The 21,425-nt window shown below is 44.3% G+C and overlaps 1 protein-coding gene across 1 annotated transcript; it reads right to left on the bottom strand.

The window, feature by feature from the left end:
• Positions 1-1,181: 1,181 nt before the first annotated feature.
• Positions 1,182-21,204, bottom strand: cfap298 (cilia and flagella associated protein 298). The gene is made up of 8 exons (XM_020473610.2): positions 20,776-21,204; positions 20,243-20,384; positions 15,625-15,792; positions 12,945-13,012; positions 12,300-12,458; positions 11,682-11,813; positions 6,700-6,795; positions 1,182-3,240 (listed from the first exon to the last, which is right to left on the bottom strand). The coding sequence occupies exons 2-8, from the start codon at positions 20,379-20,381 to the stop codon at positions 3,130-3,132; spliced, it is 873 nt and encodes a 290-aa protein (XP_020329199.1). The 5' UTR covers positions 20,382-20,384; positions 20,776-21,204; the 3' UTR covers positions 1,182-3,129.
• Positions 21,205-21,425: the final 221 nt, after the last annotated feature.

Here is a 21,425-nt window from a genome sequence, read left to right on the forward strand (position 1 = left end):
CATTGTTTATCTTTTTTTCATGGTATACGGAGACGATGAAAAACACTTGCGTCTGAGTCCCAGATGGCTGAGTGCTGGTCTGAACTGGCACACTATATAGGGGATAAGGTGTCTTTCGGGACGCTTTTCAAGACGTTAAATATTACACAGTATGAGACTGTATCGGTTAGCAATATACACTGAGTGGACAAAACATTAAGAACACCTGCTCTTTCCATGACAGACTGACCAGGAGGAAAGCTATAATCCCTTATTGATGTCACTTGTTAAATCCACTTCAAATCAGTGTAGATGAAGGGGAGGAGACGGGTTAAAGAAGGATTTTGAAGCCTTGAGACATGGATTGTGTCTGGGCAAGACAAAAGACTGAAGTGCCTTTAAAGGGGTATGGTAGAAGGTGTCAGGCGCATCGGTTTGTGTCAAGAACTGCAACTTTGTTGGGTTTTTCACACTCAACAGTTTCCCATGTGTATCAAGAATGGTCCACCACGCAAAGGACATCCAGTCAACTTGACACAACTGTGGGAACCATTGGAGTCTACATGGGCCAGCATGTCTGTGGAATGATTTCGACACCTTGTAGAGTCCATGCCTAGGGCAAAAGGGGGGGGTGCAACTCAATATTAGGAAGGTGTTCCTTTGGTATAGTATGTTGCTTCAGAAGGTTGAGAAATGTTCCACTCTATGTGTCCAGGTTACCACTTCCTACCCTGTCCTGCTTGTAAACAGCTCTGTAGTTCACACCTGTTTGGAATCCTAGTCTTTCCCTTCGCTGTTCTGGAACCTTCACCCCTTCTGTGTTGTTCTGGAACCTTCACCCCTCCTCTGTTGTTCTGAAACCTTCACCCCTCCTCTGTTGTTCTGAAACCTTCACCCCTCCTCTGTTGTTCTGAAACCTTCACCCCTCCTCTGTTGTTCTGAAACCTTCACCCCTCCTCTGTTGTTCTGGAACCTTCACCCCTCCTCTGTTGTTCTGGAACCTTCACCCCTCCTCTGTTGTTCTGAAACCTTCACCCCTCCTCTGTTGTTCTGAAACCTTCACCCCTCCTCTGTTGTTCTGAAACCTTCACCCCTCCTCTGTTGTTCTGAAACCTTCACCCCTCCTCTGTTGTTCTGAAACCTTCACCCCTCCTCTGTTGTTCTGAAACCTTCACCCCTCCTCTGTTGTTCTGAAACCTTCACCCCTCCTCTGTTGTTCTGAAAACCTTCACCCCTCCTCTGTTGTTCTGAAAACCTTCACCCCTCCTCTGTTGTTCTGAAAACCTTCACCCCTCCTCTGTTGTTCTGAAAACCTTCACCCCTCCTCTGTTGTTCTGAAAACCTTCACCCCTCCTCTGTTGTTCTGAAAACCTTCACCCCTCCTCTGTTGTTCTGAAAACCTTCACCCCTCCTCTGTTGTTCTGAAAACCTTCACCCCTCCTCTGTTGTTCTGAAAACCTTCACCCCTCCTCTGTTGTTCTGAAAACCTTCACCCCTCCTCTGTTGTTCTGAAACCTTCACCCCTCCTCTGTTGTTCTGAAACCTTCACCCCTCTGTTGTTCTGGAACCTTCACCCCTCTGTTGTTCTGGAACCTTCAGTGTGAACTCTAGAACTTCCCCCTGTGGAGCGAGGCTGTGGGTGTATCCCAAATAGATTATATAGTGCACTACTTTTGACCAGGCCCCATTAGTTCATTAGGGCCCTTGTCAAAAGTAATGCACTCCATAGTGAATAGGGTGTAATTGTGGTGTGGTAACATCCTGGCTGTATGAAGCACTGGGTTACAGAGGCCTGGTTGGCCCAGGCTGGGACAAAGAGAGGAAGCGAGGTGCATCCTCCTTAGTGAAAGTTCTGATTGATACACCCAGAATACCGGACGTCAACTACCCATGACTCAACATGGAGTCAGTGAACACACACACAGAGAGAGAGAGAGAGGCCGGGATTCAATGCAAGACTCGTTATAACGCTGCACACTACATCAAACTTTTAAAGATCATTACAAAAGGACTATTGCATTGTAATTTTAGGACATTTACATAATATATCTGCAGTAATAGTGGAATGATAGTGTTTCACAATATATATATTTTAATTACATTCAAAAATGTTAACTTTCTATTAGACAACAAAAGCCAGAACTGCCTTTGTTGTCACGATGGGAAACTGCACCCTCACTCTGTTCCATCGGTGTCACTAGGAGGCGGTGTCCTCTCCTCCTTGATCACAACCAACAATGACAGAATGGAAAAATCGTTCTGTAATTTCCTGGTTGCTAAAATTCTACACTCTTCGTTCAATTTCAGTTTATGTGAGAAAACAAGCACTGAATAAAGTAGGGAATCCCTGTATTAAATCTAAATCCCTGTATTAAATCTAAATCCCTGTATTAAATCTAAATCCCTGTATTAAATCTAAATCCCTGTGAAATATTTTCAATAACAAAAACGATCATTTTTACTGCTGTTTGAAGTTGGTGGACAAAACTGTAATATAATAACCTCTACACCATGTTACGGGGAAATGGGATGCGTTGTTGCGTCAATTCACCTTGCTTCCGCAGGAGATATGTAGCACCTTTAAAAGGTTGAAACACGGGGCCTCCCGGGTGACGCAGTGGTTAAGGGCGCTGTACTGCAGCGCCAGCTGTGCCATCAGAGACTCAAAGAAGAAAAAAAGGTTGAGCCCCGGCTTGGCTTGAATCCCGGCCAAAGAGAGAGAGAGGACATTGGGATCAATACATGCAAGATTGATCAGTTCATTACGATACGTATTATTGACAATTTCCAATGTGACATTTCTATGTCACGTGGCCTAAGCTTAAATAAAGATGATGGACAGAACATTTAAAAAAACATGGACAGGCACACAGACAACAGTGAACAGATTCCAGGTGGAGCAACAGAGGTTGGAGAGAACAATATTTCTGTAGAACAACAGTCCATTGGGTTATGGCATCAATAGTGAGTGTGTGGGTTCTGTCTCCCTCTGTGTGTTGGCGTGTGTATATAGTTACGGCTAAATATATATTTCAAACACTTTTTTTTTGTCAACACACTTTATTTTCAACATTGCAGAACCAACTTTATTTTTTTTGTAAATTTAAGCTTACAATTTGTATTAAAAAATAACTAAATAAAGACGTGTGTCTATCTGGGACCCCACTTGATGTTATTGAGGCCCTGGAACTGTCTCTTTAAGGCCTGTCTGTCTGACCAGTCTGAGTGGAGGTGACTGTCGTCTTCCACCTCGTCCAGCATCTGTCAAAACCACAGACATAATACACCAAGGTTTACGGTAATGTACTCAGATAAAACCACAGACATAATACACTAAGGTTTACGGTAATGTACTCAGATAAAACCAGACACAATACACTAAGGTTTACGGTAATGTACTCAGATAAAACCACAGACATAATACACTAAGGTTTACGGTAATGTACTCAGATAAAACCAGACACAATACACTAAGGTTTACGGTAATGTACTCAGATAAAACCACAGACATAATACACCAAGGTTTACGGTAATGTACTCAGATAAAACCACAGACATAATACACTAAGGTTTACGGTAATGTACTCAGATAAAACCAGACACAATACAATAAGGTTTACGGTAATGTGCTCAGATAAAACCAGACATAATACACTAAGGTTTACGGTAATGTACTCAGATAAAACCACAGACATAATACACTAAGGTTTAGGGTAATGTACTCAGATAAAACCAGACACAATACACTAAGGTTTAGGGTAATGTACTCAGATAAAACCAGACACAATACACTAAGGTTTACGGTAATGTACTCAGATAAAACCACAGACATAATACACTAAGGTTTAGGGTAATGTACTCAGATAAAACCAGACACAATACACTAAGGTTTACGGTAATGTACTCAGATAAAACCAAACATAATACACTAAGGTTTACGGTAATGTACTCAGATAAAACCAGACACAATACAATAAGGTTTACGGTAATGTGCTCAGATAAAACCAGGAACAATACACTAAGGTTTACGGTAATGTACTCAGATAAAACCAGACACAATACACTAAGGTTTACGGTAATGTACTCAGATAAAACCAGACACAATACACTAAGGTTTACGGTAATGTACTCAGATAAAACCAGACAATACACTAAGGTTTACGGTAATGTACTCAGATAAAACCAGACAATACACTAAGGTTTACGGTAATATACTCAGATAAAGCAGATTATTAAGGTGAGGTGGGAATAGGGTTGCAAAATTCCGGTAACTTTCCCCACAACCAGGATTGGTAGGGAGGTGGGAATATAAAACATGGCACGTGTTTTATAGAAATTACAGGGAGACTGTATAGACTGTATAGACTATATGGACTGTATAGACTATGTAGACTGTATAGACTGTATAGACTATATGGACTGTATAGACTGTATGGACTGTATAGACTATATAGACTGTATAGACTGTATAGACTGTATGGACTGTATAGACTATATAGACTGTATGGACTGTATAGACTATATGGACTGTATAATGTATTTTCAGTGTAGGACAGGGAGACTATATAGACTGTATATTCACTGTAGGACAGGGAGACTGTATAGACTATATAGACTGTAGACTGTATAATGTATATTCACTGTAGGACAGGGAGACTGTATAGACTATATAGACTGTAGACTGTATAATGTATATTCACTGTAGGACAGGGAGACTGTATAGACTATATAGACTGTATAATGTATAATGTATATTCACTGTAGGACAGGGAGACTGTATAGACTATATAGACTGTATAATGTATATTCACTGTAGGACAGGGAGACTGTATAGACTATATAGACTGTAGACTGTATAATGTATATTCACTGTAGGACAGGGAGACTGTATAGACTATATAGACTGTATAATGTATATTCACTGTAGGACAGGGAGACTGTATAGACTATATAGACTGTAGACTGTATAATGTATATTCACTGTAGGACAGGGAGACTGTATAGACTATATAGACTGTATAATGTATATTCACTGTAGGACAGGGAGTCTGTATAGACTATATAGACTGTATATGTACAGATGAAGTCAGAAGTGTACATACACCTTAGCCAAATACACAATTCCTGACATTTAATCCCAGTGGAAAATCCCTGTTTTAGGTCAGTTAGGATCACCACTTTATTTGAAGAATGTGAAATGTCTGAATAATAGTAGAGAGAATGATTTATTTCAGCTTTTATTTCTTTCATCACATTCCAAGTGGGTCAGAAGTTTACATACACTCAATTACTATTTGGTAGCATTGCCTTTCAATTGTTTAACTTGGGTCAAATGTTCTAGGTAGCCTTCCACAAGCTTCCCACAATAAGTTGGGTGAATTTTGGCCCATTCCTCCTGACAGAGCTGGTGTAACTGAGTCAGGTTTGTAGGCCTCCTTGCTCGCACACACTTTTTCAGTTCTGCCCACACATTTTCTATAGGATTGAGTTCAGGGCTTTGTGATGGCCACTCCAATACCTTGACTTTGTTGTCCTTAAGCCATTTTGCCACAACTTTGGAAGAATGCTTGGGGACATTGTCCATTTGAAAGACCCATTTGCGACCAAGCTTTAACTTCCTGACTGATGTCTTGAGATGTTGCTTCAATATATCCACATACTTTTCTTCCTCATGAAGCCATCTATTTTGTGAAGTGCACCAGTCCCTCCTGCAGCAAAGCAACCCCACAACATGATGCTGCCACCCCCGTGCTTCACGGTTGGGATGGTGTTCTTTGGCTTGCAAGCCTCCCCCTTTTTCCTCCAAACATAACGATGGACATTATGGCCAAACAGTTCTATTTTTGTTTCATCAGACCAGAGGAAAAAGTACGATCTTTGTCCCCATGTGCAGTTACAAACCGTGGTCTGGCTTTTTTATGGTGGTTTGGGAGCAGTGTCTTCTTCCTTGCTGAGCGGCCTTTCAGGTTATGTCGATATAGGACTTATTTTACTGTGGATATAGATACTTTTGTACCCGTTTCCTCCAGCATCTTCAAAGGGTCCTTTGCTGTTGTTCTGGGATTGATTTGCACTTTTCGCACCAAAGTACGTTCATCTCTAGGAGACAGAAGGCGTCTCCTTCCTGAGCGGTATGACGGCTGTGTGGTCCCATGATGTTTATACTTGCGTACTATTGTTTAAACAGATTAACGTGGTACCTTCAGGCATTTGGAAATTGCTCCCAAGGATGAACCAGACTACAATTTTTTTTCTGAGGTCTTGGCTGATTTCTTTTGATTTTCCCATGATGTCAAGCAAAGAGGCATTTAGTTTGAAGGTAGGCCTTGAAATACCTCGACAGGTACACCTCCAATTGACTCTAATGATGTCTATTAGCCTATCAGAAGCTTCTAAAGCAATGACATAATTTTCTGGAATTTTCCAAGCTGTCTAAAGGCACTTCTGACCCACTGGAATTGTGATACAGTGAATTATAAGTGAAATAATCTGTCTGTAAACAATTGTTGGAAAAATTACTTGTGTCATGCACAAAGTAGATATTTTTACCGACTTGCCAAAATTATAGTTTGTTAACAAGAAATGTGTGGAGTGGTTGAAAAACGAGTTTTAATGACTCCAACCTAAGTGTTTGTAAACTTCTGACTTCAACTGAATCTATTTGTGTGTGTGTGTATGTGTGTGTATATGTATATATGTGTGTGTGTGTGTGAGTCCCACCTTGAGTTCCTGTTGTCTCTTGTAGTGGTGCATCATCATCTGTTTCTGTTGTTCCTCTGTGACCACAGGTTCTCTGGCTGGCGCCCCCTGGCCCCTCTGACAGGAACACATGGTCAAAACATCAGGACGAGCTACACCAGTGGGTGATCAATCTATTATATTCATTTGTGGGACCTAGAACATCAAAATCTATCCCCGTCTAGAACGTCTAGATCTATCCCCCGTCTAGAACGTCTAGATCTATCCCCAATCTAGATCTGTCTCCCAAGAACGTCTGGATCTATCTCTCTCTCTCTAGAATGTCTAAATCTCTCTCTAGAACAATCCTAGATCTCACGCTCTCTAGAACATCTAGATCTATCTCTCTCTAGAACATCTAGATCTATCTCTCTCTAGAACATCTAGATCTATCTCTCTCTAGAACATCTAGATCTATCTCTCGCTCTAGAACGTCTAAATCTCTCTCTAGAACAATCCTAGATCTCGCTCTCTCTAGAACATCTAGATCTATCACTCCAGGCTACGACCAAAAGCTAGGCCTACTACGAACTGAAAAGCATGGACTATTGCTTCCTGGTTTCCTCTCCTTACCTCATCTTATTGGCTCTGATGTGATCTGAACTATCCTGTGTTTTTATATGGAGATGAGAGAAGAAACCACTTTGGATTATTGACATGTAAAAATGTACTCTGTCTCCATTTTCAAGATGTCGACGACACGTAGCTCAGTCACACCCGAGAACAGCTGATGAAGTGGCTCGCGCTCTGCTCACGCGGGCAAAAAGATAAACGTTCAGTGTAACAGGTAAAAACCTACTGTTTTCCAGATTCCCCAGTCAGTAACGCACCAGTGTGCATCTCCTCCAATCAGTAAGGCACCAGTGTGCATCTCCTCCAATCAGTAAGGCACCAGTGTGCGTCTCCTCCAGTCAGTAACGCGCCAGTGTGCGTCTCCTCCAGTCAGTAACGCGCCAGTGTGCGTCTCCTCCAGTCAGTAACGCGCCAGTGTGCACCTCCTCCAGTCAGTAACGCGCCAGTGTGCACCTCCTCCAGTCAGTAAGGCACCAGTGTGCACCTCCTCCAGTCAGTAAGGCACCAGTGTTCACCTCCTCCAGTCAGTAAGGCACCAGTGTGCATCTCCTCCAATCAGTAAGGCACCAGTGTGCATCTCCTCCAGTCAGTAACGCGCCAGTGTGCACCTCCTCCAGTCAGTAAGGCACCAGTGTGCACCTCCTCCAGTCAGTAAGGCAACAGTGTTCACCTCCTCCAGTCAGTAAGGCACCAGTGTGCATCTCCTCCAATCAGTAAGGCGCCAGTGTGCGTCTCCTCCAGTCAGTAACGCGCCAGTGTGCGTCTCCTCCAGTCAGTAACGCGCCAGTGTGCGTCTCCTCCAGTCAGTAACGCGCCAGTGTGCGTCTCCTCCAGTCAGTAACGCGCCAGTGTGCGTCTCCTCCAGTCAGTAACGCGCCAGTGTGCACCTCCTCCAGTCAGTAAGGCACCAGTGTGCACCTCCTCCAGTCAGTAAGGCACCAGTGTTCACCTCCTCCAGTCAGTAAGGCACCAGTGTGCACCTCCTCCAGTCAGTAAGGCACCAGTGTGCACCTCCTCCAGTCAGTAAGGCACCAGTGTGCACCTCCTCCAGTCAGTAAGGCACCAGTGTGCACCTCCTCCAGTCAGTAAGGCACCAGTGTGCACCTCCTCCAGTCAGTAAGGCACCAGTGTGCACCTCCTTCAGTCAGTAAGGCACCAGTGTGCACCTCCTCCAGTCAGTAAGGCACCAGTGTGCACCTCCTCCAGTCAGTAAGGCACCAGTGTGCACCTCCTCCAGTCAGTAAGGCACCAGTGTGCACCTCCTCCAATCAGTAACGCACCAGTGTGCATCTCCTCCAGTCAGTAACGCGCCAGTGTGCACCTCCTCCAGTCAGTAACGCGCCAGTGTGCATCTCCTCCAGTCAGTAACGCGCCAGTGTGCACCTCCTCCAGTCAGTAACGCACCAGTGTGCACCTCCTCCAGTCAGTAACGCACCAGTGTGCACCTCCTCCAGTCAGTAACGCACCAGTGTGCACCTCCTCCAGTCAGTAACGCACCAGTGTGCACCTCCTCCAGTCAGTAACGCACCAGTGTGCACCTCCTCCAGTCAGTAACGCACCAGTGTGCACCTCCTCCAGTCAGTAACGCACCAGTGTGCACCTCCTCCAGTCAGTAACGCACCAGTGTGCACCTCCTCCAGTCAGTAACGCACCAGTGTGCACCTCCTCCAGTCAGTAACGCACCAGTGTGCACCTCCTCCAGTCAGTAACGCACCAGTGTGCACCTCCTCCAGTCAGTAACGCACCAGTGTGCACCTCCTCCAGTCAGTAACGCACCAGTGTGCACCTCCTCCAGTCAGTAACGCACCAGTGTGCACCTCCTCCAGTCAGTAACGCACCAGTGTGCACCTCCTCCAGTGTGCACCTCCTCCAGTCAGTAACGCACCAGTGTGCACCTCCTCCAGTCAGTAACGCACCAGTGTGCACCTCCTCCAGTCAGTAACGCACCAGTGTGCACCTCCTCCAGTCAGTAACGCACCAGTGTGCACCTCCTCCAATCAGTAATAGCTTTTGTACCAAAACAACCAGTGTTTGGGACAACCGATGGCATAGCAACAACAGACGGCATTTAGCCCTGTTTCACACTAACAACACTAACAGGTAAATAACAGGCAAGTACTCTTGTAAATAACAGGCAAGTACTCTTGTAAATAACAGGCAAGTACTCTTGTAAATAACAGGCAAGTACTCTTGTAAATAACAGGCAAGTACTCTTGTAAATAACAGGCAAGTACTCTTGTAAATAACAGGCAAGTACTCTTGTAAATAACAGGCAAGTACTCTTGTAAATAACAGGCAAGTACTCTTGTAAATAACAGGCAAGTACTCTTGTAAATAACAGGCAAGTACTCTTGTAAATAACAGGCAAGTACTCTTGTAAATAACAGGCAAGTACTCTTGTAAATAACAGGCAAGTACTCTTGTAAATAACAGGCAAGTACTGTAAATAACACCAGAGTATGTGAGCAGAGCGAAGCAAGAAAAGCGAGTTTCCCCAAAGGCTGGAGTGTCGGCCTTCTCGCCCGCTCCAATATCGCTCACTTCACGAGCTCAGAGCGCGCCTACCCAGCATGCCGAGCAGGTGACTTGAGTGCTGCTTTATCCCCTTGTTTTATCTACGGTCGTGGAGTTGGCTAAATATTTTCATATAGACGATGATAAAACACACAGGTGATAAATCAAGGTGCCTTAGAAAAGAGGAGGACCAAGAGGAAGAGAGGGAGTGTGGTGACGTAATGTCCACAACTAAAGAATCATTGTGGAATCTGAACAGACACGTATCCTGAAAGCAGTATGATGTACTTACTACAGTACATGCTAACAGAAAGCAACGAGATGGGTAGCTAGCTAAGTGTGTCATTGTAGCAAAGTATTTATAAACTAAAACTCTGATCTCTTAAAAGTTTCCTTCATTTTTGTTCTATTATCTGTACAAAAGGACACCATTGATTTTGACCCAATAGGCCTGGTATACCAGCTCCACCCACCCTACTGGCTAGTTGTAGTATAGCTCCACCCACCTGTCCCTACTGGCTAGTTGTAGTGTAGCTCCACCCACCCTACTGGCTAGTTGTAGTATAGCTCCACCCACCTGTCCCTACTGGCTAGTTGTAGTGTAGCTCCACCCACCCTACTGGCTAGTTGTAGTATAGCTCCACCCACCTGTCCCTACTGGCTAGTTGTAGTGTAGCTCCACCCACCCTACTGGCTAGTTGTAGTATAGCTCCACCCACCTGTCCCTACTGGCTAGTTGTAGTGTAGCTCTACCCACCTGTCCCTACTGGCTAGTTGTAGTGTAGCTCCACCCACCTGTCCCTACTGGCTAGTTGTAGTGTAGCTCCACCCACCTGTCCCTACTGGCTAGTTGTAGTGTACCTCCACCCACCTGCCCCTACTGGCTAGTTGTAGTGTAGCTCCACCCACCTGTCCCTACCGGCTAGTTGTCTTGTTGTAGTGTAGCTCCACCCACCTGTCCCTACTGGCTAGTTGTAGTGTAGCTCCACCCACCTGTCCCTACCGGCTAGTTGTAGTGTAGCTCCACCCACCTGTCCCTACCGGCTAGTTGTAGTGTAACTCCACCCACCTGTCCCTACCGGCTAGTTGTAGTGTAACTCCACCCACCTGTCCCTACCGGCTAGTTGTAGTGTAGCTCCACCCACCTGTCCCTACCGGCTAGTTGTAGTGTAGCTCCACCCACCCGTCCCTACCGGCTAGTTGTAGTGTAGCTCCACCCACCCGTCCCTACCGGCTAGTTGTAGTGTAGCTCCACCCACCTGTCCCTACCGGCTAGTTGTAGTATAGCTCCACCCACCTGTCCCTACCGGCTAGTTGTCTTGTTGTAGTGTAGCTCCACCCACCAGTCCCTACTGGCTTGTTGTAGTGTAGCTCCACCCACCTGTCCCTACCAGCTAGTTGTATTGTAGCTCCACCCACCTGTCCCTACTGACAAGTTGTGTAGCTCCACCCACCTGTCCCTACCGGCTAGTTGTAGTGTAGCTCCACCCACCTGTCCCTACCGGCTAGTTGTAGTGTAGCTCCACCCACCTGTCCCTACCGGCTAGTTGTAGTGTAACTCCACCCACCTGTCCCTACCGGCTAGTTGTAGTGTAGCTCCACCCACCTGTCCCTACCGGCTAGTTGTAGTGTAGCTCCACCCACCTGTCCCTACCGGCTAGTTGTAGTGTAGCTCCACCCACCTGTCCCTACCGGCTAGTTGTAGTATAGCTCCACCCACCTGTCCCTACCGGCTAGTTGTCTTGTTGTAGTGTAGCTCCACCCACCAGTCCCTACTGGCTTGTTGTAGTGTAGCTCCACCCACCTGTCCCTACCGGCTAGTTGTATTGTAGCTCCACCCACCTGTCCCTACTGACAAGTTGTGTAGCTCCACCTACCTTCTGTATTTTGACTACGATCTTGGTTTTGTCGTTCTTGCCGATGTAATCCTGTAGTTTCTTCCCTCTATGCAACTCCTTAGCAGCCCACCACAGCTGAGCCTCCTCCACTGGAATCACCTGGAGAGATGCCTGGGAGAGACGAGGGAGGGGAGGAGGGAGAGAGAGAGATACGGGAGGAGGCAGGGAGGAGGCAGGGAGGAGGGAGGGAGGAGGGAGAGAGGGGTAGAGAGAGAGATACAGGAGGAGGCAGGGAGGAGGGAGGGGGAGAGAGAGAGAGGGGTAGAGAGGAGGGAGGGGGAGAGAGAGAGAGGAGGGAGGGGTAGAGAGGAGGGAGGGAGAAGGGAGAGAGGGGGAGGGAGAGAGATACGGGAGGAGGCAGGGAGGAGGGAGGGGGAGAGAGAGAGAGAGGGGTAGAGAGGAGGGAGGGTGATGATGCCTGCCATACACTGTAACGTCAGGGAGGTGATACCATGTACAGACCCAGTCCACAGAATGAACAACAACTGAGATAAATATTTAATAAATGTATTAATAAATAGAAGGACAGATGATCTCTATGGGGAAGCCATCTGGTGGTGATGTGACGACCCAGGAAGAGGCCCGCTGTTTACCTACCTGTGTTCCTGACAGGTCCTCCTGGTCCTCCAGCTCCATCCTGATTGGGTCGTGTGGCGGCAAGCCCATGGGGTAGACAATCATCACCGCGCCCCTCAGCTGGTCCAGCGCCTCCTTCACCGTCTCCATGGTAACACACACACCAGCCACCGCCTGTTTCTGAAGAGCACAAAAGGAGGAGAAATAAGAAAAAAGGGGGCCCGCGTCACCAAATGACACCCTAAACCCTACATAGTGCACTACTTCCCCTATAGGGCCCAGGTCCAAAGTAATGCACCATATAGGGAATAGGGGTGCCGTTTGGGACTCAGTATAACGTGTGGTGTGATCCATTAGATGTAGTTTTTCATATCTGGTGTAGGCCTAGAATGTGAGATGACGTGACTGTCTGTGTGTTGGATATTTAAATACAGTAGTTACCTTAGAGATGACTGTCTGTGTTAGATATTTAAATACCATAGTTACCTTAGAGATGACTGTCTGTGTTAGATATTTAAATACCATAGTTACCTTAGAGATGACTGTCTGTGTTAGATATTTAAATACCATAGTTACCTTAGAGATGACTGTCTGTGTTAGATATTTAAATACCATAGTTACCTTAGAGATGACTGTCTGTGTTAGATATTTAAATACCATAGTTACCTTAGAGATGACTGCCTTGGCCTCCTCCATAGTGTTCCTCAGCACCTCCTTCATCTTCTGGTTAGGAGCTGGAAGAGGAGGAAGAAGGAGCACACTCAGGTTCAGGGTTAAATCCATTTACAGAAAGTAAACCAAATGACAAATTTTCCTAATTGAAAAGTATTGAGAAAATTGGAATTTCAGTGGAATTGATCCCAACTCTCTCAGGTTCACAACAATATAGCCAGGAGGACTCTTGCCAGTCTCTATACAAGAGCCCCTGGGCAGAGAGAGCAGGCTGCAGACTGCTGGAGGTAGGAGCACACAGAACTACTGTATGTCAGCTAGAACAAGTGTCAAATTGTCCTCTTTACTAAAACCAAGATTTTTTTTTTTACCTTTAATTTAATTTAACTAGGCAAGTCAGTTAAGAACAAATTCTTATTTACTATGATGGCCTACACCGGCCAAACCCGAACGACGCTGGGCCAATTGTGCGGCGCCCTGTGGCACTCCCAATCACGGCCGGATGTGATACAGCCTGGAATCTAACCAGGGTCTGTAGTGACGCCTCTAGCACTGAGATGCAGTGCCTTAGACTGCTGTGATACAGCCTGGAATCTAACCAGGGTCTGTAGTGACACATTGCTTAGGGAGCCCACATTGACCAAGACGCTGGCCACAAAGAGCAGGATCCAGGCCCAGATCAAATTATGGTGGCCATCAAATCAAATTTGTCACATATGCAGTGTATATGGAAGAAAACGGAACCAAACTAGGGAGGTTAACGGTTAACCTTTAATTGGTTAGCTGCTTTAATTGGTTAGCTGCTTTAATTGGTTAGCTGCTTTAATTGGTTAGCTGCTTTAATTGGTTAGCTGCTTTAATTGGTTAGCTGCTTTAATTGGTTAGCTGCTTTAATTGGTTAGCTGCTTTAATTGGTTTGCTGCTTTAATTGGTTAGCTGCTTTAATTGGTTAGCTGCTTTAATTGGTTAGCTGCTTTAATTGGTTAGCTGACGAAAATACCTTTGACCAGTCATGCTTATCAGTCTATAGGTTCATTTGCATAATTTTGTGGAATTCAATTGGCGAATGTGTGTATTTGCGTTAGTCATCATGTATCCAATTTATTACATGCCACAGCATACACAGACTAGTTTGAGGAGAGGAAGTCGACCACCTGTCAGACAGGACCCGAGGAGCTCCACAGCCTAGTTTGAGGAGAGGAAAAGTCTACCACCTGTCAGACAGGACCAGAGGAGCTCCACAGCCTAGTTTGAGGAGAGGAATAGTCTACCACCTGTCAGACAGGACCAGAGGAGCTCCACAGCCTAGTTTGAGGAGAGGAAAAGTCTACCACCTGTCAGACAGGACCAGAGGAGCTCCACAGCCTAGTTTGAGGAGAGGAATAGTCTACCACCTGTCAGACAGGACCAGAGGAGCTCCACAGCCTAGTTTGAGGAGAGGAATAGTCTACCACCTGTCAGACAGGACCAGAGGAGCTCCACAGCCTAGTTTAAGGAGAGGAATAGTCTACCACCTGTCAGACAGCGTGATAGCAACTCCTCAAAAATCTGGTAAGAGAATGAAACATGCTTTTGTAAACTCATTGCGCAACAAATAACAATTCTAAACGCCATCTCCTATTTAAAAAAAAAAAAAAAAAAAGTTGATGACCACGATTAAAAATGCCTTACCTTGCTTCAAAGCAGCTTAGCCAAAAATCAGAACATAGAAACGTGGAGGCAATTCTTTCATAAAGACTTCAAGCCATTAACCAGCATTTCTCTCCTGTTCTATTGGTTTCTATATCAACTTTCTTTTCATTTGCCCAGAAGACAAAAGTCACAATTCTAGTGATATTAGCAAACACATCCTAGTTGTTGCAATTAGATTCCCCCTCTTTCGAATGGAAATGCTCTTTTCTGTCACATGTAGAACCGCTCACAATACACGTGTGCTGTTTAGAACAGTGTTTTCCAGCCAATTTGATTTTGGCAAATGTTTGAAAATGACGCTTCTTCATTTTGACTGTAAGGACGATAGGTTTTTTGTTGTTGTGACCATGGTTACATTAAGCTCTTAATGAAAAATATCTGTTCGCTTGTTTAGCCGAGGAAAGCCGTTCTCAAGTCCGTTCTCTTATTACGAGGCGGAGTTCAATATTGATAACTGATCACGCTATTCACGATGAAAAAAACAACAACATGGAGTCACCCATCAATACATGCTTACCTGTACCTATGTTTGTCCTGTACAGATGCAAAGAGGACCAAATAGAACAATACGGAACCAAACAGAAGGAAAGAGGACCAAATAGAACCATACGGAACCAAACAGAAGCAAAGAGGACCAAAAGAACCAAACGGAACCAAATAGAACCATACGGAACCAAACAGAACCAAATAGATCAATAGGGAACCAAACAGAACAATACGGAACCAAACAGAACCATACGGAACCAAACAGAACCAAATAGAACCATACGGAACCAAACAGAACCATACGGAACCAAACAGAACCAAACAGAACCATACGGAACCAAACAGAACCATACGGAACCAAACAGAAGCAAATGGAACAAAACGGGGAGGAACGTACATAAATTGTACAATGGACAATTGAGTGTGATTTTATTTATTATACATTTTTACGTTCTGGGGTAACCTATTCCGACTAAGAATACACCTCTGGACTCACCGTGTCCGTTCCTCCTTCCGATCTCATCTTTGTTGAATTCAGGTCCTCCGCTGGGGACACACCTCTCCTCCCACTCGTCTTTTAGCTTCAGGTCAACAATCTGTTCATCCGTCAGACCCTGCATGTTGGGGGGCAGCGTCACCCCGTGGTCCACCAGCTCCGGGAACTCTGAGGGAGGAGACAGGAGAATGGAACACAGACACGTTAACACCCATACCATTTTTTTGGCCAAAGGAAGCTGTGTGTGTCTTGTGAAATGTGTAGAGCTAGTGAGTTAGCTGTATTGTGTATTATATAGTGTATAGTGTAGGGCTAGCTGTATTGTGTATAACACATAGTGTAGAGCTAGTTAGTTAGCTGTATTGTGTATAACACATAGTGTAGAGCTAGTTAGTTAGCTGTATTGTGTATTATATAGTGTAGGGCTAGCTGTATTGTGTACAATACATCGTGTAGAGCTAGCTAGTTATGTCTATAGTGTACAGCTAATTAGCTGTATTGTGTATATCATATATTGTAGAGCTAGCTAATTTACTGTATTGTATACAACAGTGTAGAGCTAGCTAATTAGCTGTATTGTATACAACAGTGTAGAGCTAGCTAATTTACTGTATTGTATACAACAGTGTAGAGCTAGCTAATTTACTGTATTGTATACAACAGTGTAGAGCTAGCTAATTTACTGTATTGTATACAACATAGTGTAGAGCTAGCTAATTAGCTGTATTGTATACAACAGTGTAGAGCTAGCTAATTTACTGTATTGTATACAACAGTGTAGAGCTAGCTAATTTACTGTATTGTATACAACAGTGTAGAGCTAGCTAATTTACTGTATTGTATACAACATAGTGTAGAGCTAGCTAATTAGCTGTATTGTATACAACAGTGTAGAGCTAGCTAATTTACTGTATTGTATACAACAGTGTAGAGCTAGCAAATTTACTGTATTGTATACAACATAGTGTAGAGCTAGCTAATTTACTGTATTGTATACAACATAGTGTAGAGCTAGCTAATTTACTGTATTGTATACAACAGTGTAGAGCTAGCAAATTTACTGTATTGTATACAACAGTGTAGAGCTAGCTAATTAGCTGTATTGTATACAACATAGTGTAGAGCTAGCTAATTAGCTGTATTGTATACAACAGTGTAGAGCTAGCTAATTAGCTGTATTGTATACAACAGTGTAGAGCTAGCTAATTTACTGTATTGTATACAATGTACAGTACCAGTCAAAAGTTTGACACACCTACTCATTCCAGGGCTTTCTTTATTTTTAATATTTTCTACATTGTAGAATAATAGAAGACAAACTATGAAAAAATAAATAAAATAAAAAATAATGTAGTAACCAAAAATGTGTTAAATCATATATATTTTATATTTGAGATTCTTCAAAGTAGCCACCCTTTGCCTTGATAACAGCTTTGCACACTGAGTAGGTGTGTCCAAACTGGTACTGTACACGTAGCCATGTAATGCCTATACTGGTCAATGGTGTACAAATGCAGCTATGTATGGAAGCTTCTGCTAAAGTTCATAAAAAAAAAAATAGAGAGACTCGTTCCAAACGGACCAGAGGACAACTAGACCCGTTTCCTTTTAGACCTGGTCGGATCCGAGTGAGGGAAGCAGCAGAAAAAGTAATTTATTAAGCTACTTTAATAAGCGGAGCTGATAAGGCACGAGAGAGGTGCCGATCTAGTAGGCGGGGGAAGTGCCATACTTTGAGAGTGTGACACTTCTGAATATGGGGCACGAATTGTTTCGCCCCCACCTCCCAGAGTCCTCCTTGCTAGCTAGAAGGAGCGACACCGGTAGACAGTGTCCTTCGCTCCAAACTGCCAAACACCTGCACTTGACCGTCAATAACAGAACTGACAGGCCGGGGCGAAGGACACTGACTACCGGTCACCCCCGTTAGCACAACAGGTGCGAGGCTGGGGCGACATCGTTAGTGACACCGTGTGCCATCTTGCTAGTTATCTACCACACGGTGTCACCCCGCCTACTGTCTACCTGTGATGCCCCCGCCTACCACTAGCACAGCAGGTGGGAGGGACACCGTGTGCTAGCTAACTAGCTAGCTTGCTATTTAGCGACACCATGTGCTAGCTTGCTAGTTAGATGGCACATGTCGGCTCAGCCTCCCGCCTGCTGTGTATCGGACTAGCTGACCAAGCTAGCACACAGTGTCCTTCGCTCACGCCTGACGAACAACTGCCGAAAAACAGTGACCGATAGGCAGAGACAAAGAACACTGTCTACCGGTGTACGGTTAGCTAGCAACCGTTGCCCCTTCTGTGGGGTATATCGGCGGCTGGCATCCAACGTTATTGTGCATTAACGCCACCTACTGTACTGGAGCGCCCCCATCACCTGCATGTCTTAGCTTAAAAATTGACCAATAGAAATATAGAGGGGTTCCTGCAGATGCAGGAATATCAACATGCAGGAACGCCCTGAATTGCAGGCCGCTATTGAACCCTTCTCACTATAACCTTTATTTATTTACTAGGCAAGTCAATTAAGAACAAATTCTTATTTTCAATGACGGCCTAGGAACAGTGGGTTAACTGCCTGTTCAGGGGCAGAACGACAGATTTGTACCTTGTCAGCTTGGGGATTTGAACCTGCAACCTTTCAGTTACTAGTCCAACGCTCTAACCACTAGGCTACCCTGTCGCCCCATAGTAGACTGATAGCTGCCTAGGTCATTTATAATCAACTATGTAGTAGACTAATAGCTGCCTAGGATATTTATAATCAACTATATAGTAGACTAATAGCTGCTTAGGTCATTTATAATCAACTATATAGTAGACTAATAGCTGCCTAGGTCATTTATAATCAACTATATAGTAGACTAATAGCTGCCTAGGTCATTTATAATCAACTATATAGTAGACTAATAGCTGCCTGGGTTATTTATAATCAACTATATAGTAGACTAATAGCTGCCTAGGTCATTTATAATCAACTATATAGTAGACTAATAGCTGCCTAGGTCATTTATAATCAACTATATAGTAGACTAATAGCTGCCTAGGTTATTTATAATCAACTATGATGACGTAGTGCCTGTCTTAACTGAATCAAACCGGGAGAAGATAGTAAAGCTAGCTAACGTTAGATAGAAAGGCTAATTGAGGAAGCAATTTCTGATCCTACAGTTACAAATAACAACAGCTCCATTCAGAATATTAAGTAGCAGCTTACCTGTTGGCTCTTGGTCGTTGAAGCCTATACTTCTCCTTTCAACTCCATTTTTTATTTTTTTATTTTTTTACCTTTAGGCAAGTCAGTTAAGAACAAATTCTTATTTTCAATGACAGCCTAGGAACAGTGCCCCTGTTCAGGGGCAGAACGACAGATTTGTACCTTGTCAACTCGGGGTTTTGAACTTGCAACCTTCCGGTTACTAGTCCAACGCTCTAACTACTAGGCTACCCTGCCGCCTCTACACTCTAACCACTAGGCTAACCTGCCGCCCCATTTTAAAGCTGCAATGTAAATTTTGAGTGAAATGTGTGGAATAGATCTGTCATTCTCATTGAAAGCCAGTCTAAGAAGTGGTAGATCTCTTCTGTGTGCACTATTTCTATGCTTCCCCGTTATTAAGTTTTGCTTCTGCTGTCTTTTACTTCCTGTTTTGTACACCAGCTTCAAACACCTGAAAATACAATATTTTAGGTCATGGAAAATATATTTCACAGCGGTTTAGATGGTACAATGATTCTCTACACTACACTTGGTTGTTTTGTCACAAACTGAAATTAGGCAAACTATTTGAATTTTAGCAACCAAGGAAATGGCGGAGAGATTTCTGCATAGCGGATCTTTAATTACATCGTCCATTGATTAGATATCTCGTAACTTTTGCCACACATGGATGTTCTGTGACTGTAGCTTAATTGCCGCTTTGATGACTTACGATTGGCCTACAACAACCTACATGTGCAACTCCTGTACAAAGCAAGAGCATCAGCGGAAAGTATACTGTTCGGCCCTGTCCGGAGGGTATCGTCGGATGGAGCCACAGTGTCTCCCGACCCCTCCTGTCTCAGCCTCCAGTATTTATGCTGCAGTAGTTTGTGTCGGGGGGCTAGGGTCAGTCTGTTATATCTGTAGTATTTCTCCTGTTTTATCCGGTGTCCTGTGTGAATGTAAGTATGCTGTCTCTAATTCTCTCCTTCTTTCTCTCTCGGGGGACCTGAGCCCTAGGACCATGCCTCAGGACTACCTGGCCTGATGACTCCTTGCTGTCCCCAGTCCAGTTTTTCCTAGCCACCGTGCTTCTACACCTGCATTGCTTGCTGTTTGGGGTTTTAGGCTGGGTTTCTGTACAGCACTTTGAGATATCAGCTGATGTAATACATTTGATTTGATTGATACAATGTCTCTCTCTCTGGATCTGTGTGGGGCCCTTCCGGACAAGACAGTTAAAATGACACAACCCATACCCGTTACAATCATATCAGATCCGACCCAGACAGGTTATTTAGAATTCTGGGCCCGGATCGAGTCTCGGGGTACAGGTGGATCCGTGAAGACCACAAGACAGAGGCAGGGTTTATAGCTAAATCTTCTTACACCCACTAACGTTACTCACCTGAGCATATCCTGTCTACTTTGAGCCTGGTGTTATAGATGGCTGTGACCTGCTGGGTCAGGGTTTCCAACGGGACGTCGACTGACGTGCTGAACAGGAACTGGCTTTCGTCACCACGTTTCACGTGCAGCTGCACCATTCTCTGCAATGATGTCAAAGTATTAGCTAGCTAACTAGCTAGCCAGCCAGTTGTGAATCCTAAACTATTATATTAGGTTAGCTGTACCCCCCCTTCCCTTAAGTTGCTAGCTAACTAGACAGATTATATAGAGCTGGTAGGTAACGTTAGCTATGTCAGCTGGCTGACTAGTACAAAAGTTGTAGCTACAAAGCTAGAAAGCGCCATCAAAATTAAGTTACCATAGCAACTAAACACCAACTTCCCTTTGTTGATAACTAACTAGCGTTAGCTGTGAAACAACTTGAGCGTCAACTTGTATTTTTAACTACATACAAATTACTAACATTTTACCGTCAAATGGATATTGTGACATGGATAAGATTTAACTTTATAACAAGACAAAAAAACCTACCGCTGTGGAAAAGGTAGCGTCGGGAAGGACACAAAATAGCAGCGTACCAGAGGTGTCGCAGTGTTCAATCGTTTGTAAACGCAGTATCGCGAGACATCCGGGAACCCTGGTGAAACACCACAGAGATCATTTTGAAGAGATGGGGAAACTCTATTGGAATAGTATTGCCGCCCATTGTGTACGTTGCCCTTGTTACGTTGAAGAGCCACGCTGTTCATTCTGGGCGATTCTGGGACAAGGAGAGCTCTCCTTCAAGGTGTGAATGTGAGTTAATTGGACGCTAAACTCAAAAATCCAATATAAGCATGAACTTCTTCAACAATAAGTACAACATTACAAATATTTTCCAAGATGTAAGACGATCAACTTGCTATCTGTGATATTGTATAGCTTTGGAATCGTGACATTACGTACTTTCGAGGAAAATAGGCACATTTCTCGACTCTCGACACTGACTTTGAGAAGGGATTGCGTGACGATTAGCTTAGCAACGGCGTGACGTAGCATGACACCGTAAACACGATTGGTCGACAGCCTGTTGATGGAGCGTTGCACGTTTATTTCTAATCATTTGTCAAAGGGATTCCTATCTCCTCCTTTCTCCCAAAATATTTCTGACCAGCCTGAGGTTGGGGTTTGAGAAGTGAAAA

This window comes from Oncorhynchus kisutch, linkage group LG29 (genome assembly GCF_002021735.2).
Source record: "Oncorhynchus kisutch isolate 150728-3 linkage group LG29, Okis_V2, whole genome shotgun sequence".
Classification (NCBI taxonomy): Eukaryota; Metazoa; Chordata; class Actinopteri; order Salmoniformes; family Salmonidae; genus Oncorhynchus; species Oncorhynchus kisutch.

Bases quoted from the DNA above. Each gene is read 5' to 3' on its own strand.
- cfap298 (XM_020473610.2), bottom strand. From the start codon at position 20,381: ATGGTGCAGCTGCACGTGAAACGTGGTGACGAAAGCCAGTTCCTGTTC. The intron at 15,793-20,242 runs GTGAGTAACGTT...CTCCTCCCTCAG, and splicing joins AGTAGACAGGATATGCTCAG to AGTTCCCGGAGCTGGTGGAC. The intron at 11,814-12,299 runs GTAGGTAAACAG...CGTCTCTCCCAG, and splicing joins AGGACCTGTCAGGAACACAG to GCATCTCTCCAGGTGATTCC.